The sequence below is a fragment of the Lotus japonicus genome, chromosome 3, assembly GCF_012489685.1.
Source record: "Lotus japonicus ecotype B-129 chromosome 3, LjGifu_v1.2".
Taxonomy (NCBI): domain Eukaryota; kingdom Viridiplantae; phylum Streptophyta; class Magnoliopsida; order Fabales; family Fabaceae; genus Lotus; species Lotus japonicus.
In genome coordinates this window covers 76925384-76942503 of record NC_080043.1, presented here as the reverse complement: position 1 = coordinate 76942503, position 17120 = coordinate 76925384, and the positions used below count along the sequence as shown (strand labels likewise).

General features: G+C 35.8%; 2 protein-coding genes across 2 annotated transcripts; both read right to left on the bottom strand.

Annotated features, from left to right (window-relative positions):
• Window positions 1–4964: 4964 nt before the first annotated feature.
• LOC130746038 (probable pectin methyltransferase QUA3) lies at window positions 4965–10315 on the bottom strand. The gene is made up of 7 exons (XM_057598546.1): window positions 9483–10315; window positions 8186–8389; window positions 7892–8102; window positions 7545–7806; window positions 6930–7304; window positions 6358–6453; window positions 4965–5493 (listed from the first exon to the last, which is right to left on the bottom strand). Exons 1-7 carry the CDS (start codon window positions 9906–9908, stop codon window positions 5286–5288), a joined length of 1782 nt encoding a protein of 593 aa, XP_057454529.1. The 5' UTR covers window positions 9909–10315; the 3' UTR covers window positions 4965–5285.
• A 1089-nt stretch (window positions 10316–11404) lies between these two features.
• LOC130746037 (COP9 signalosome complex subunit 1) lies at window positions 11405–15493 on the bottom strand. Its single transcript, XM_057598544.1, has 6 exons — window positions 14973–15493; window positions 13090–13410; window positions 12770–12886; window positions 12590–12675; window positions 11997–12231; window positions 11405–11800 (listed from the first exon to the last, which is right to left on the bottom strand). The coding sequence occupies exons 1-6, from the start codon at window positions 15366–15368 to the stop codon at window positions 11624–11626; spliced, it is 1332 nt and encodes a 443-aa protein (XP_057454527.1). The 5' UTR covers window positions 15369–15493; the 3' UTR covers window positions 11405–11623.
• Window positions 15494–17120: the final 1627 nt, after the last annotated feature.

The following is a 17120-nucleotide window of genomic DNA, read 5'->3' as shown; positions in this document are numbered from 1 at the left end:
GTCATGGTGGCACCGAAATAGGAGCTTGTAATAGTTATGAGGGAGGTGGGTAGGGTTTACCATTTGAAGACCCACAATCCCACATGTCCTTTCGCTCTCAAGTTAGCCAAAAGTTGAATGTAAAGGAAATAGACAGCTTATAATTATTGATTCTTTCATTTTCATTTTCATTTTCATTTTATATTATCTTTCTTAGATTTGACTATTGTAATTGTAATGTGTTCATACAGTTGATAGTTGTAAGACTAATTTTTTATTTTGCGATTAACGACTTAACACAACGCGATATTAAAATAAATAATGAATTTTTCTTATTTGTAAGAGTTGGAATTTAAGCATAACCATTTACTTAGTAGGTAAAGTGTTGAACCATTATACCAATCCATTTTATATAGCATTTGGAGAAAGCTATGACTTTGCTCAGCCCATTTGGTTATCATATTTGGATATGAATTGAAAGATTCACAGATTGCTTATATTTGGCCTTACCGTTATTCTCATATAAAATTTTGATATTTGGCTGTTTTCAACTAAAATTTATCTTAGCCTTAAATATAGGTTTTATTTAGATTAATAAGTTGTTTAATGAAAATAGGCTGTTCAAATCTAAATTATCTTTAGTAAAATAAAATTTACAAAATGAAGTTTATCTAAATTCTACAGAACAATCACCAAAATACACCATATAGATTATAGAGGAAAGCACTACTACTATAGGCTTTGGTTAATTGTTGCCCTTTGTGTTTGCATTTATATGGCAATGCCGTGTTCCAGCACACTCATGTTTATCACCACTCTTGTTTTTCATCTTCTATCCTTATACACAACCCAATTCTCTGAGTCTTGAGCAAAAAATGAAACAGATCTAGCTAGGATTGCGCTGATAATTTCCTTACATTTTTCTTTTGCTTCGAAATATTTGAAACAGCAAAGAGTGACTTTGCTTCAATTGGCAGTTGGCACAATTCCTTATTTCTGTAGAAATGAGAGGGAGTATGGAATGGTCCTTACGCTGAAAGGAATTTAAAGCCCACTTCACTCAAGTCAAAACGCAAAACTGTTCCAACTGCACACATAGTAGCCTATTTAATTGGCTTTTCAAGTGTTCACTTTCTCAATACTCTTCCTTTTCCTTTGTCATGCTTATAAGGACAAAACTCAAAGTGTAATTATACTTTTAATTTGGGGTCCTCAATCGCCTTTTAATTATTTGGCTTGTCTTTGAATTGCAAAGTTTGATTATTAGATTTAGCATCCCACACATTAGAAATGTCACCCAACTTACAGAAACTTAGTTTCCGAAGTATTTCGGAAATAAGGTTTCCGAAGCATTTTTTCACTCAAAAGTGGGGTGATACATGTATTTTGCACTACAAATCACGAATTAATTTCGAAATCTATGATTCCGAAATAATTCGGAACTTAAAAATCCGAAAATGGGGGGTGTGAAATCTAATGGTTGGGGTGGCAAAACCAGCTCTCGCAAAGTTTCATTTCAGGATTTCACACTTCTCTATTTCCAACAAAGTGCTATCAAATTTTGTTTTATTGTGAGAATTAAAAATGTTGTGAATTCCATAAACACTCAAATACATGCACAAGAGATCAAAATACATCAGATTATTCATTCATATCACTGCAATTTTTTTAAGGTGAGAATTATCACCTATGGCAAATCATAATGGATGTTTCTCTTGATATATGCAAGTGATCATATTTGAGAGATTGTTGAGAAGAACTATAAGATTTGTGTGTTATAAGAAAGTTCAAACGCCTAATCAAATCAGGTATTATAAGTTTATAATTAACGAAAGAAAACAATGAAAATCAAATGTACAACCGTCTTGCTTATTTTCTAATGTTTCTTCCTTAATCTTTGTTTGAATTGTGACTCTGAAATCAACAAATTAAGGTCATCTAAGATTTTCTCATGTAGGAGTCTGAAGGAAATAACAAAATCAAAGGCATGCAAGATGTAGAGAATGATGGAGTAAAATACTGTCAAAATTATTATGACAAACTTCTAAATAAACATTGTAAAAAATGTGATGTTGCGTGGAACTGAGTTTTTAATACAAGGATAGTGCAAAAAGTCCTTGTGATTGTTCCTAAAAGGTTTGAATCCACTATTTCCTCTTTGGAAAATTTCAAAGATCTATCAATTATTACTTTGACAAGATTGTTGTATGCACTGCGACCCTAAGAATAAAGAAGACTCGTGAGAGATGAAGATGTGATTGAATGTGCTTTACTAGCTAAATTGAAGCTCATTTAATTTGTGTTTACTAAGGGAATAAAAGGAATGCTCAATGCATCAATAGAGCAAGGAGAAAGTTCTAACAAAGACTGTGTATAAGATGATGAGAAGTCAAATCATCCTCCTTGTCCACACTATAGGAAGATGAATCATTCTCATTTTAGGTGTTGGAAGAGGCCTAAGACGCGCCGCAACAAATGTGATCAACTTGGTCTTATTGCAAATATTTACAAAAATAAAAAATAGCCTCAAACCGAGGCTTAAGTGGCAGGTAACTAGGAGGATGAGGAGTACTTATTTGCAGTAATTTCTTTCTCAACAACCTCCCATAAGATCACTTGCATTAAGAAAAAACCTCTATTCTAATTGCACATAGGTGATAATTCTCACCCTAAAAAACTAGCAGTGTTATGAGTGAATTATCTAATTGCACTTTGATCTCTTGTGTATGTATTTGGGTGTTTGGTATATAACTCTCAAACTTATCAGGTTCATCCCTCGAGAAAATGAGCTTTGATACTAATTATCAGAAATAGAGAAGGGTAAAATGAAAATTTTGCAACTTAAAAACAAGCCAAGTAATCAAAATGTGATTGTTGTTAAACGAATTTGTAAAACCAAATTTAATCCACATGGTTCTATGAGCTGACCTCATAGAGTATAAGAAAAACGGGACCACAAGCAGACGAGCACAATCATCCTGCCCTATGCGCGCTATAAATTAAATGACATCAATCTTTCTTCACGAGCTCCTCCATTTAATTTCTTGCATAAAATGTCAAATAAAACGTGAATGTGAGGTACTCGTACTGAATGCCTCATAAGTCATTCTTGAATATCTACTAGTATCAAAAGAGTAAAGGCTCCACCACCATATGAAACTGGTAACAAAATGTCCAAACTTCTTCTGTCTTGTGTTAATATTTTCAGCAGAAATTAATTGGACACATGCAAGAAAAATGTGTTCCAAAGTCACAAATGCTTACAAATTTCCTTCTTGAATTTATAGATTAAAAAAATGACCCCATTTCCATTTCAATGTAGATATACTTGTACTTATATGTATTATAGCTAGCAGTCTAGCACTCATTCATTCAAACAAGCATCCAAAGAAAAGGCTCCCACGCTCCCAACACGGGCTCTGCCTGCCAGGACATATCCTCTGCAATATTGAAGAGCTTTCTCTATTCCTAACTAGATTACACTTTCATTTCTGCAACCAACACAAAACCACTTGAATCTGGACTTCTCTGTAGTTTTAACTACCAACTTGGATGAAAATGTTAGGGTGTTTTCCCCACTACCGGACATTAGAAGCTACAATGATTTGAGGTTTTTTTTTTGTTTTGAAATTTCACTTGTGGCCCTGTGATCACAATAAGGCACCTGCAACCTGCTAATGTACTAACTTACATGTAGCTTTCAACAAGTAGCTGAGTTCTTGACCCAAAAAAGAAAAAACAAGTAGCTGAGTTTTAGGATCACGGTTCCTAGATATACTTGACAAGCACTCATGAGTAAATATGATGATAAAAAAAACCACTAGGCTAGTTCTCACCAAAGTTGAATCACTTCAAAAGAATATATTTGTTGTATTATGAAAAGTCAATTATAAATAGTTTGAGACATTTTTAAAGAACTGTTTCCACATGTAAATAAACCCCCACAAAATAAAATATTATGTCAGGATACATCTCAAAAAAACCAACAATGTCTAGTGATACACAAGCTAGATACTGTAAAAAAAAAAATAGTAAGTTCGAAAGTCATATGTTGAAAGGAGTTGTCACAGTATCCAAACAAGATTAGTGTTGCCCTCATAAAGACAAACACATGGTTAATTAGTTTAGTGCTAAATGTGTGGCACATTCTCCTTAAATATGATCTTGAGTTACATCCCACAATAATGTAAATATTGCTTGAACAAAATTGTTTCTCGTGGATAATACGTTGGTGTACTAAAAAAAATCTTGAAGGGTTTCATGAAATAAAGGAAGTATCTCCCATGTTAGAATTATTCTCATATTCCATCCATTAATTTTAAGGGCCGTTTAAGGGTGTAGAACATAGATTAAGAAAAATTAATACCCTCCTTTTTATTGAAGTTATTGTTCGATTGCCCTCTTTGCCATTTATATTTCTGTCAAGTTATTTTTATTAAAAATCTCTTATTAATTAACTAGTTAAAATAAGTGTATAATTATGTTAACTTTAATTTTTAAAACATGCTGGTTGGTAGATTCTTAGTTTTGACAAAAATCTTGGCTCCTCAAATGTTTGGGTGAAAGGGTTATTATGAGAAATCCATCAGATGTTTGCCTGGGAAAATGGCATTGAACAATTGTTATAGAAAGTGATTCTTCAGCCACTGAAGTCCATCTCATTACAATAGGTTGCAATCCTCCTCAACCCCTTGCCCTATGGTGTATTACCATATTGCTCAATGGCTTCATCGTGATTCAGATGCAATCATAGTGCACAGGAAAGTCGAATATCTAAGGCACATGAAAAATTAGGATCAATCTCATGTGACGTAACAATGTCAAGTTAAAGTTGTCATTTTCTCTCTACATCAAAATTTATAAGATATCATCTATTTCATACTCAGAGATAAACAGATACGTACATGACACTATCATGTTATGTGCTAATCCCCTGAGTTTTAAGAGAAATGCTGATGAAATAGAGCTAAAGGAAAAAAGGAAGCTGTTCCTCAAATAATTAAGAGTTAGATTTTAACTTATAAACCACATTACATGATACAAATAGAACAGTGATGAATGTTCTTCAATAAATACGTATTGATAAATAAAAACATTGAATTACAGGTGATTCTTATAGCTAAGAGAAAATATAACTAACCCTGGCTTCTGCTTTCACATTTTTTCGTTTTTTCTCCTTGTATAAACAATTAACAAGAAGGGAACCGCATCCCTTTGATTCATAAAGACAACTATGAAACCCCCATCCTTAAAACAGTGAGAAGGGATTTTACCTAAATTACACAGCTATGTAAGTGAGATGAGAATTACAGCTTCCAAAAGGTCTTGGTTGCAACTAAGATTTTGTCTCTGCCATGTGATTCAGGCTCTTTATCATATACGGTATGCTCCCATCTCACTGCTTGCGCAATACGAGCAACTTTGTCAAGTACTTCAGGAGTATCCCTCACCACAACAGTGCCTTCTGGGCGCATCATTCTGTCTATTTCCACCATCAAATCAACAAGGTTGCATCTGCAATGAAGTCAGGAAGCAAACAATGTGGGCTCATTTTTTATGTGAAACATTTCTCTATCAGTAGCTATACGAATCATGACATATCATCATTTTGTAGTTGTGCAGAGACAGCTGCTTTAAGCTGAGATCTGACATCAATTTAGTTGAAGTTGGCAATCTAGACAACTCGGAACAACAGCTGAGTAACTGTTAAACCATTCCTTGATACATACTGTACTTATAAATCATTCCAGGCAGCCCAAAGAACAAGCTATTTCTTTAAGGGTTGCAAGCTCTACAAAAGCTAACTATTCAAACTAACGTAACCAAGTTGTAGAAGAAGAAGGTAGTTTTCACATTTGAAAATTGAACATTTAAACGCAGTTAGGATTTAACAGAAGGGGAAACTGATTAGGGACAGTTAAGAGATTTTAGTGATAGAAGACAGAAATAGACTATTCTATCGGGTTAGAGGTTTTTAAAGTATAGTTAGTAGTAGGAGGGGATTAGCTATAAATAGAGGGAAATCAAATTAGAGGGATTCATTTGTACATTTTGAAAGTTTGAGAGTAAAAAAAGAAATCCTTTGAAAATAGGAAACCCTTGGGGAGAATTCATTCTCCGTCTTCTTGTTCAAGTTTCAATAATACAACACATTCTTTTAATTTTGTTTGGTAATCTTTCATCATTCTTCTGTGGGTTTCTAACAAATGCATTCAATTTAATGACATGAAACGTTTATATTAAATGTCCTAAGATGCAGTGACCGCAAAGAAAATACACCACCAACAGAAAATAGTAAGTAGTGCCACTGTGCCTGTGAGCAGATCAAGCAGTAAAGGAATAGGATGACATCAAATTAGCATTTTAGTATAAAAATACCTGCTTTTACCAGAGGCTGGATCCTTTATAAGTGATTCAATGCTGGCCACGTGGATCAGATCATAGGTACGAGGATATGTTGAGAAAGGTTCACACCTAGGAACAGTAACCCAACAATTTACATCCAAAATATTTACCCATTACAAATTGTAATGCATTGGTAATTGCACTGAGAAAAGGTCTTGCCTAAAAGCAGGATCCAAATAAATAAGATAGCTCAAATCTAATATAAGCAGACATGCTAGCAAAATGCAAAATAAGATACAGTGGAAAGTAGTAGCTTTGCAGAACCGCAATGCCACAAACAAGCATGGCAAACAAGTCAAAACTGAAGACTGGAATGAACTTGTGAGCAAAATAATTTCTGTGCAGTACTTTCTGAATTAAGAATTCTAAGGTGCTAGTATGAAAAATCTTTATCTGCACAATTTTTCCTGCTATACTTGACTTTCAAGTCATGTCAACACTCAAGAATTTTGAAAGGAAGGTGTCTTTACAATTGAATAAAACAAGCTAAAGCTAAAAAAAATTCTTTTTAAGGGAAAATGTTAGATATTCAGCAAAAAACTCACCAATCATGATACACTCCAATAAGCCCTCTGTCAAAGATTACATCAAGAGTGGACGGCTTGCGAGCTGGAACTACATTCATTACCCACACAGGATCAGATATTAATGCTGCCGCAAAACCCCCAAAGAATGCATTCATGTCCATGACGTTGCGTACAGATGAAGTCCCCAACTTCATGTTTAGAGAATGCTTATAGTACGCAACCCTCCTTAACCATCGCCTAGTGTCAGCCTGATATACATCAGCACCATTTTTCAGTAGTGTGGACCTAGGCTGTGGAGCAGTTAGCCTTTCCGGCCACTTGGGGATCACCCCAATAGAATATTCTCCTTTGACAGAAGATGTCCTACTGACACATTTCTTCAATTTGAAGTACCTAAAAATAAATCATAAAATCATCTTAATTGTAAAATCCCAAAGTAATCACAATAAAAAGTCTGTAAACAAATAACAATGATAGCATCCACCCGAGTGGTACTCTTATTAGGTCCATGTGATACAGAGCATAGAGGATGTATGGTTTATACACTACTGACGTTGAACATAGCAAAATGTGGAGAAAAAAAGATAGTTAAAGGAAAAATAACTCAGACTGGAAATAGCCAACGGGAATTACCAAGCAGAACTTGGATCATCTGAATCATCACATAACTTAAGACCAAAGTCATTTTGGTTAGGGAGACACATATCCCCTGCTGGCTTTTTCCAGATCACTGTGTTACCATCCACAGCAATCAGTTCATAACACAAAGCTCTTGCCACAGCCTGGAGATCAGACCATTCTTTATCCTGTTTAGGCCACTGAACAGGGGGACCAGAGATGACTAAATATCCACCTGGTCGAAGTAATCTGTCCACTTCAAGGAAATAAGTTGCATCTGCAAGGCAGGGTTTCTGCATTAGAGCAGCAACGTCTATTAAGAAGGTTGCAAATGCAAAGGTGACCTGCAATGAAGAACTTACTGTAGGCTGTAAAAGGGATTAAACATCGAGAACAATGGACTAAGTCAAAGCCAAATGCTGGAAATGGGAGTCTGCGAGTACCAAGCATGGCAACAAAAGCTGGTATTCCTCTTTCGAGAGCAAATTGTATCTGTGATTTATGTGAATCCCTAGGCGCAAAAGACAAGGTTAAAATGTTCTGAGCAAGTAAAAATCCTCCAAAACTGGCAACCTGTAAACCATGAGATACATTTTCACATTAGATGATGATGAATTCTACTAAAGTGCCAAAAGAAAACAGGAAATAGCTCCTACCCCACACCCCATATCAAGAGCAGTCCTCAGAGCACCACCATTCATTGGAATGTATTGACCAAGTTTTTCAATATACTGCTCTGCCCCATCTGGGAACATTGTGCCACCTCCAGGGAAAATGAAGTGGGGTCCTTCAAGTTTCATCCATCCCTGGTGACCTTTCCGGTCAGCAATCTTGTTGTGTGGCATGTTGCTGTGCCATATCTACAGAGAATATATTATCAATATATGACAAACATTTGCAACATTTTAAAATACTATATGATGGAAAGCTGATCAGATGTAAATGACAAACAGGTAACATAGATAAAGAAAGAAAACAATGCTCTGTGTTTCTATTTCTTTTTTGTCAAAAAAATTTAACATTATAGTGGAATATTGTAATGAAAAGCTATATAAATCGAAAAGGGTGAGGTAGATAAAGAAAGAAAACTATGCCATGTATTTCTTTTTATTTTTGTGAAGAAAAAAATTAACAATATAGTGTGATATTATAATGAAAAGCTACTATCACAAAAGGTTAACAGAGGATCTCCAATAAATAGGGGCTCTGTATAAGTAATCCATCTTATTTTTTTCTCCTCCCTTTTTTTTCTGGTATCTCTCAAACACTTCTTTTTCACTTTCTCTATACTTCCTACTAAATTCCAATACCAATTCAGACTTAGCAATCAACATACACTTCTTCTGAACATATTTTTCACATTCTGTTGGCAAATGTTTTTGTCCTAGGTTCTTCAAACAAGTCTTCAGGCCTAACTTTCTCCAAAACTTTTCTGCCAGATAATTTGAATAGAGCATTCTATTAAATCGCCAATTACTTAAAAATGACATTACATTGGTGAAGCAATCCTAATGTCAACCTTATCAAACATCACAACGCAGTAGCATTTCACAATTACTGTCTCATTTTAAAAGCCAAGGCACATCAACCTAAAGCATCACATTGACAACGGGATCTGGATCCAGAAGCATCTTAAAATGCAATCATTATCTTCTCCTAAAGGCCTCACTCAAACTTCAAACTAGATGCTAACAACTAATAAGTTAAATTTGAATCCAATCACATACTAGAAAACCCTCAAACAGATAGCTGCAAATCCATTCCAAACTAAAATCCACAAAAACAAGCTACTGTCTTCTAAAACAATACGAAGTTGCCAAACACTTAACATACTACCCCCCAATGTAAAAACTAGTGCAAAGCACCACAATTGAAATAATCAAATTAACAAAAGCCTTCACTGATTTACCAACTTCAAGCACTTCATGAGCTTCCAAAAACAGTTCACCATACCTTGTGCAAGCTCTCAGGCCACTGCACCGAAATCTTGTAGTCATTAGGCGGTGGAATGAGGCAAAGTGGCGTGTTCTCCGTTGGAGGGCAATGCCTCTCTCTGTAATAATTCATATCTCTACTGAGCTGACTATTCAGCCTCGGATCCTCACACGGCATATGGTCCACAGCCTCGGCGGGGCACGCCTCAATCACTCGGGGCTGCCCCGACTCAATCGCCGCCACGAGGCGCTGACGCTGCCCCGGATCGGAGGCCGACTGAAGCAGCGTCTGGCGCCCAGAGGCGGCGAGGGGATCACCCAGAGGAGTGAAGACCAGAATGAAGAAGAGCAAGACGAGGCCGAAGAACGCGGCGGAGACAAGGTCTAACAGCCGCCATTGACGCGGGTTGCTGCGCTTGGAAGGTGGGAGGTTCACGTGACCCATCTGGAAACAAGATGGATCTGGTCAAATTAGCAACTGGGTTTCAGGTTTTGCTGCATTTCAGGGATGAAAGTCGGTGCTTTTTGGTCAAATCGTGAGGGAATGTTTGGTGGGTCGGAAACTGGTGCTTGGTAGTGTTAATGGAACTTGGTGTTTGAGTTTGATGAAGTTGAGGATGTTTTTGTTCTGTGCTGAGATTGTTTTGGTGAGAATTTAGTGAGAGATGTTGAATTTATTGCAAGATGAAGGATCTATCTAACTTGTAAGATTCTGTGCGTTACCGTGTTTTTTGTATGCATGTAGCACAAGCACATTGGAGTGGGAAGTGACTGTTTACTTCAGCAGACAGATTGTTGGCGGTGGAGTATTCTATTTTGGAAGATGGATTCCCTGCCAAGCAATATAATAGTAGTGATAAAACAATGTTATTAATAAATGAAGCAAGTAAATTACATTCTAGATATTTATTTTGTTTGAAGGAGGATAGGAGGCAAGGGATGTGAGGATTCTTCAAGCTTTCAAAAGTGCTTAGGAGGTGTAGTCGGTAGAACTGTAGAAGCACGTGTGGTTCACACTTCACAGTTCACATCAATTAGAAATCTAGAATCATTAGTATACACCTTTTTCAGCATAGCAAATTAGCAATGCTAGCAACACTTGTAGTTTGTGGCGGTTAAATTACAAAGTAAAAAAGTTTTGCCGGTAGTTATTATTTTTCTTGTTCACCAATGGAAAAGCTCAATCATTACTTTCTTGATTTATTTTCATTTTTTTAACTCGAGTCATGTTGAAATTAAACAACATAAAAAACGTTTGTATGGAAGTGCATCTAACTTTTGTTCGTTTTATAATACTATTGGTTCTAAGAAATACTCCGTTTTTTCTAAGAACTGAAGTGCATACGTACCAACAATTCTTAATTAATGCTATTAATTTTTTTAAAACAGGTACCACAACTAATAATTAGCTGGTAATGCTACAGATTCATGCTATAAATGTTAGGTAAATGTGCATTTACAAGAATTTAAAATCATCGATGTCGTGGTTGTAGGTATATAAATATTTTGGAAAAGATTATATTGGATGCTTTGGATTTCGGTGAGAAATTAAATAGTGGACCTTGTGCTGGAGTAATGTTATAATTCATTTTGGAAAAGATTATATTGGTACGTGTCCACTCGAGTAAACTAAAAAAGCCATCTAAGTATATTGCAATGAAGATCAACACAGTGACAAGTCTTAAAAATGAAGAAATTCATGGTCAAAATAAAAGACAGTACTAATCCACTCGGAGTGGTCATCAAGCTTTTCTTAGAGGAAGGTGGTTATGGACTGAGGCGAATTGACCGTGAATTTTTTGCATCATGGACCAATTCAGCTTAGAGGGTGGTCAAGAGTGTTAGGTCATACTAGTTAAGAAAGACTCAACTATGTTTTACACGATGAAGTTGCACAAGGTGTCTTATCTAATAGAATAACAGTAACAAACACAAACGAAGGAAATGAAGATCTGGAGACGAATTAACTGAAACTATGAAAGAGTATATACAAAAGCTACCATAATATGTCGTTAAATGTTTGCACAAATGAATGTTTGCAGCCTTGTTTCAAACCACCAAAGGTAAGGTAATCTTCTAACTTTCTCTTCCTTATAGTTGACCAATGCCTGTGAAAAAGTAAAATAACAACCTTGGTCCCATTATCATCTCAATACAGAATCAAAGTTTCCTTAATGCCCTAAGGTTGTGATCATGCTTGATAAGATTTGCTCTCAGTAACATGGAACGAACATCACGATCAAATTCCCTTCCGGTATCTAGAACCCTTTGGAAGGTAGCATTCCTCTGATCAGCATGCCGTGCATACAAAATTTTGTTGTGTGAATCAATTCGAGCCTGCATATGTCCAATAGGTTCCATAAACCACAACATGTTAAAGTCCCAGAAAGGCAACTTTTTACCGTAAAAGAAGCATTGAAAATTTTAAAATCACATTCAGAAGTTATTTGGCCACAGGTAAATGAAAAATGAGAATACAGCCCAAATTAGATATGCACAGGGAAAACAAGACAGAGAGTAACTCCAAACAGACCTGTATCTGATTATCAGTAATCAATGCTTCAAGTTCTTTCTGAAGTCCAACAACAGTTGTTTTGAATGCGTCAGCCATCATGTTCAAATCAACAGACACAAATGGGAGTGTATACTGGATAAGAGCTTTGTGACGAATTTGATCATAAAGTGTCTCAACATGGTCATGCAAATGTATATCAAGCAATAGGTTTGCTTTGAGGTTCCCAAGGTATTCCAGACATGAAGCATAGTGGCTGCAAAAATGAGTGAAAGAGATTGGTTAACATGCCATGCACAAAGAGAAGCAGAAGGTGCCCAAGATACTAAACAGTTTGAGTTAGATAAATATTTAAAGACTTAAAAAGTCGCCTTATGCCAATTCAATAAAATTGAAAATTCTATTAAAAATGTTTTAATTTGCAGAGCACAAACCAAAAGGCCAACGAATAACCAACCCCATAAAAATCAATCAAGTTTAACTGTCTCATGAATCCATGACTGCAAACATTCCAATCCAATTCTTTTAAATTCTGATAATATACAATTACCTTATTTACATTCTTTCTAATATGGTGCATAAGTGAACAAAAGAGCTTATTTGCACCAACTTACCTCGAGTAAAAATCATTTACCAGTTCCCTTACTTCAGGTACTAACTCTAAGAAATTCCGAAAGTTGGAATTGTCAATAACTTTCGCCTGCCAAATATAAAAAATAAAACAATGAAGACAATGTATAAATGAATATTCATTTAGACAAAAAATCATCATAATAATATAATGGAGAACTTGCCTTCAACTCTGCCCGATCAAATGTTGCAAGTGCACAAAGTCCCCCATATGTTGCAACATCTTGAGGTGCAATTACTTCATTGTAGTGATTAACCAGTTCTGGGCCTGTTTCTAGAAACTGCATTAAATATTGAAAATGAGGTTGCCAAAGTTAAAAGCAATCAAGTGAATAGGTTATCATACATCAAACAATGATAAATGAATATTGAATCCTATACTAAAAATCAGGGATTTGATAGATCATGGAGTTATCTTAGAGTGAACTGGTCTTAACCTTATTCTGAGCAGAGTTGGAGTGAAAGAGAGAGAAAAGGAGCAAACCTTTCGAGCAGCAAGCTTATACTTTTTGGCCTCCAGATTTGCTAAGCCTGCAGCACATCGTAGCTTGGAAACTGTTATTGGGTCAAGGCCCTCAGGTGTCTGTTCTGCCTTGCTAACATAGCTTGAGACATGAGAAAATTGACCCATCTCAATGCTGACCAAAATTGCACTCATACACATATGGATGATGTGCTTTGATGTAGTGCAATAATCCCGGGTACGGACATAACTTTTAAAAGCATCCCCTAATTGACCATGGGCATAGTAAAAGTCTCCTAAATCATTGTATCCCATTCTTATGCTTTCTTTAATCAGGTTCGTCTGTAAAAGGTAAGAGGAATCTGAATGAGAGATGAGAGAAAACAGCAAATAGTGATTAAAGTAAGCTGGTTAAAAAAGGAAAAACCAGCCGTACTAAAATATCGTAAACGAGGAAGCAGTCCCAGTAAACAGAAACAAATCACAAAACCTATCCACGTAACTTCATATTTTTATTCTTATTTTTGTTAGGGCAATTCACAAAACCTATCCATCTAGCTTCTTCACCATGCCAATTATGGAAAGAAGCACTTGGTGTGACTAACACCTAGATATAAGGTAAAGCTCCACAGGGAGTCTCGGACAGGACACTACTCTCTAATTCTCAACCATGTCAAATGGAAACAACATGAAAATTCAATCTCGCATGATTGATACATTTCATCCGAGCACCAACACAATGAAAATTATAAGATGATGCATAATTTCCAGTCTGACAGAACACAATTGCAAGCAACTACCATCTACCCTCATAAATTCACACTTCACATAACACGGTAAACATAACTATCTGCAGAACTTTTTCATTGCACCAACACAAAACCAACTCTTTATCTTTCAAGCTACATACATGACCCATTACTAACCGCCATTTTGCATAAAAAAGCAACGCTAAAGTGAAGCACTGATGCTTACATACAAAATACAACTTAAACATACAGCAAAGCTCACAAGGTTGCTGGTAAGTACACAATTCAATAAAATACAATATTAGAAAGCAGAAGCAACAACAGAAAAAAAATTACAGACAGATAACAAAATCTATCCAATAGCAATACAAGCATGAAATGCTCTGAACCCACCCAAGAGGTCGAATAAATAAACAAGTATCAACCCCCACAATAAAAAAGAAAAGGAAAGAAAAAGTGACTCTTCACAAACATTACCCATATCATGACTCATCAAAAATCGGTTTGACTTATAATCAAAGTCTAAACTAAATAAGAAAGCATTGCACGAATAGCAAAAAGGAAATTTTCAGAAAATACAGATCCAAAATGACACATGACAGAAAAATAGTGTATAATTAATATTAAAGATTATAAATTAAAATGAATCATTGTATTTAATTGTATATTTTGACTCAAATTCATGTTCAACATAGCTACTAACAATCAGTAAAACAATTGAGCTATGATTCATTCACACCTCCACTTCACTTTCTATCTATCTCTCTTCTTTTACAATCATATCACCTATCACATCTCTCATTTTCTATCTCTCTCTTCTCTCTACTTAATTTCCACTTTATAACAAGTGTAAATGAAACTTTACTCAAAACAATTTATACAAGTTTTGTTCATGTATCACCTACAACTGACATGCTTACTCAGCAGCTAACCACTAACTGGATATCACAACTGAACCCTAAACTTCGAAACTAAGTGTAACTAATCACAAGATAAAAACCTAATCAGTTAACTATCATCTAATTACAGTGAGTGACTCTATTAGCTACCAAACTACCATTATCATATCATACAATTACTATTTCAAAGTGTTCTTTTCCCTTGATTATACCAAAAACAAAAATTAACAAAAAAAAAGTGATAGGAGAACAATACCCTATATGCATTGAGTTCGTTTTCAAGCTTCTCCCTCTTCTGCTCAGCCCTACGATCAAACGCATCGCACCAAGCCGAATCCATGTTGTAGTTAGGTCCCAACTTGCCATCGATCTTCTTCACGACTTCCCTGAAGAGATGGGTGTTCTCACCCTTCTTAATCTCATCATAGGCCATGCGAAGCGCCTCAAGCTGCACCGTGGGGTTCTTGTTGGCATCGGCGATGAAGAGAAGCCGCATGATCTTCGTGCGCCCCGAGTAAAGCCCTGCGTACGCCTCGATGTCGAGCTGGTCGCCGCTCATGATCGCTCGCCGGCTCCGGTTGTCGCTGTCGTCGCCGCCGTTGGCGTAGATCTCGTCGATCATCGGGCCCGATGTCTCGTCGTCACCGTCCATGTCGACGAGAATTTGGGATTAGGGTTTTGTGTTTTCTGAGCGAACAGGGTTTGCTTCTAGTGTGACTGTGCACCGAGACTCACTTCACTCTTTGAAAAATTTCGGTGCTATCCAAAATTAGTGTGTTAACACTTAAAACTAGTACTCCCTCCGGAAGCATGAAAGAGAAGAAAAATCTTGGTCCTTTTTATAAGAATCAAATGAAAGTTTGAGCATATTAATTAATTTTTTCCAATGATGCCCTTATTAATTCTAACTTGTAAAATGTGTCTCATTAATTATTCTCTCTCTTTTACACTTTCCAACACTAATAACAAAGGGTAATTTTGGAAGTTCATTTTAATTTAAGACAAATTTAATGCATTTTATCTAGTTTAACTACATTTCTTAAACTATGTGAATTTTTTTTTTGTTGCTTATAAATAGGACCGGAGGGAGTAGCATGTTTAGAGAATCGGACCGGTCAATTGGTTGTACGGTGGTTCAACCGATAATAATAAAATAATGTTTTTATTATTATTTATTATAATATGTAATATATTTATACAAGTTATATTAAAAAAAATTGACTAATTAAATTGTAAATTATAATAGATTTGTTTATCTTATAATAACTTAATCAAAGGAACTGAAAATGGTTAGAGGTTAGTAAGTTAATGATGAACCATGCCTAAGAGAGGTCGTAGGATTAGTTTCACATGCTAGTGATAAACAATCTATAATAAACTCATAAAACGCTATCTCGCAAAGAGAAAACTAACATACTAGTTATACAGTTAATTACTTCGTATAAAACTAAGCGCTGAAAAGATCATACAAGTTCATTAATAAGCAGAATACTAATCATATATAAATAGGTTTAGTTCGCCTCCTACATCCCAACATCAAGGGAGAATATTTAGCTACTCATGATACAATGAAAACATACACAACTTAGTAGCTAAACTCATTCAAAAAGAAAGTAAACGTTATTATTCTCTCAATATCTGTGCTGAATCACTCCAAAGATCATCAACTTTGAATCCTAACTTTGGACTGTGCCGCTAACCTTGTTTGTACGTGTGAACTTCTAACTTTTCTCCTTATGCGAACTCCACAAATTATATTCCTTAGTTTGGTTCCCCTTAAATAGCAAGTGAATTAGGGCTTCAATCATAACCTGATCGCTCTGACATGCATGGTTGTACTTGTGGTAATGCTCCCTAGGACGCGCGCACGAGGGAGTACCTTCTCTCACTTTTCAACATACCTCTTTCTTCTTCCTAACAAAACATTAAAGTAATTGCGCAATGCATACTTTTAATTTCAATTCACATTTATAGCAAATAAAGATAGTTTACATGTTCAAATTCATTTAGGTACTTACAATCCATTTCTACATATATTGTGACACATAAGTGAAGATTCTTTTCATTGTAAATTTTTTCTTCACCAAGTTAAAATTTTTAGACACATCTCTCTTTGTATAGATTTGTTATGGGAATCGGTAAAACTGACCATCCCTTGACCGATTGACCCATACCTTCGACTAACCACTCGAGATGATCACACTAGTCCGATCAAGCCATGTGTCGAGCGCCTTAAGTATGAGTAGTGCTAACTGGGGAGAGGATGCGAATTACCTCAACCATCTCATCTGCCCTACTGCATAGGGCTAGGAGTGAAGCTCGAAGTCTAGCTACTAGTTACTATGAGCCCCTGATCCTTAAATCTCAGAGCATAGCAGAGACCCTAGAGATATATAACGGTGGA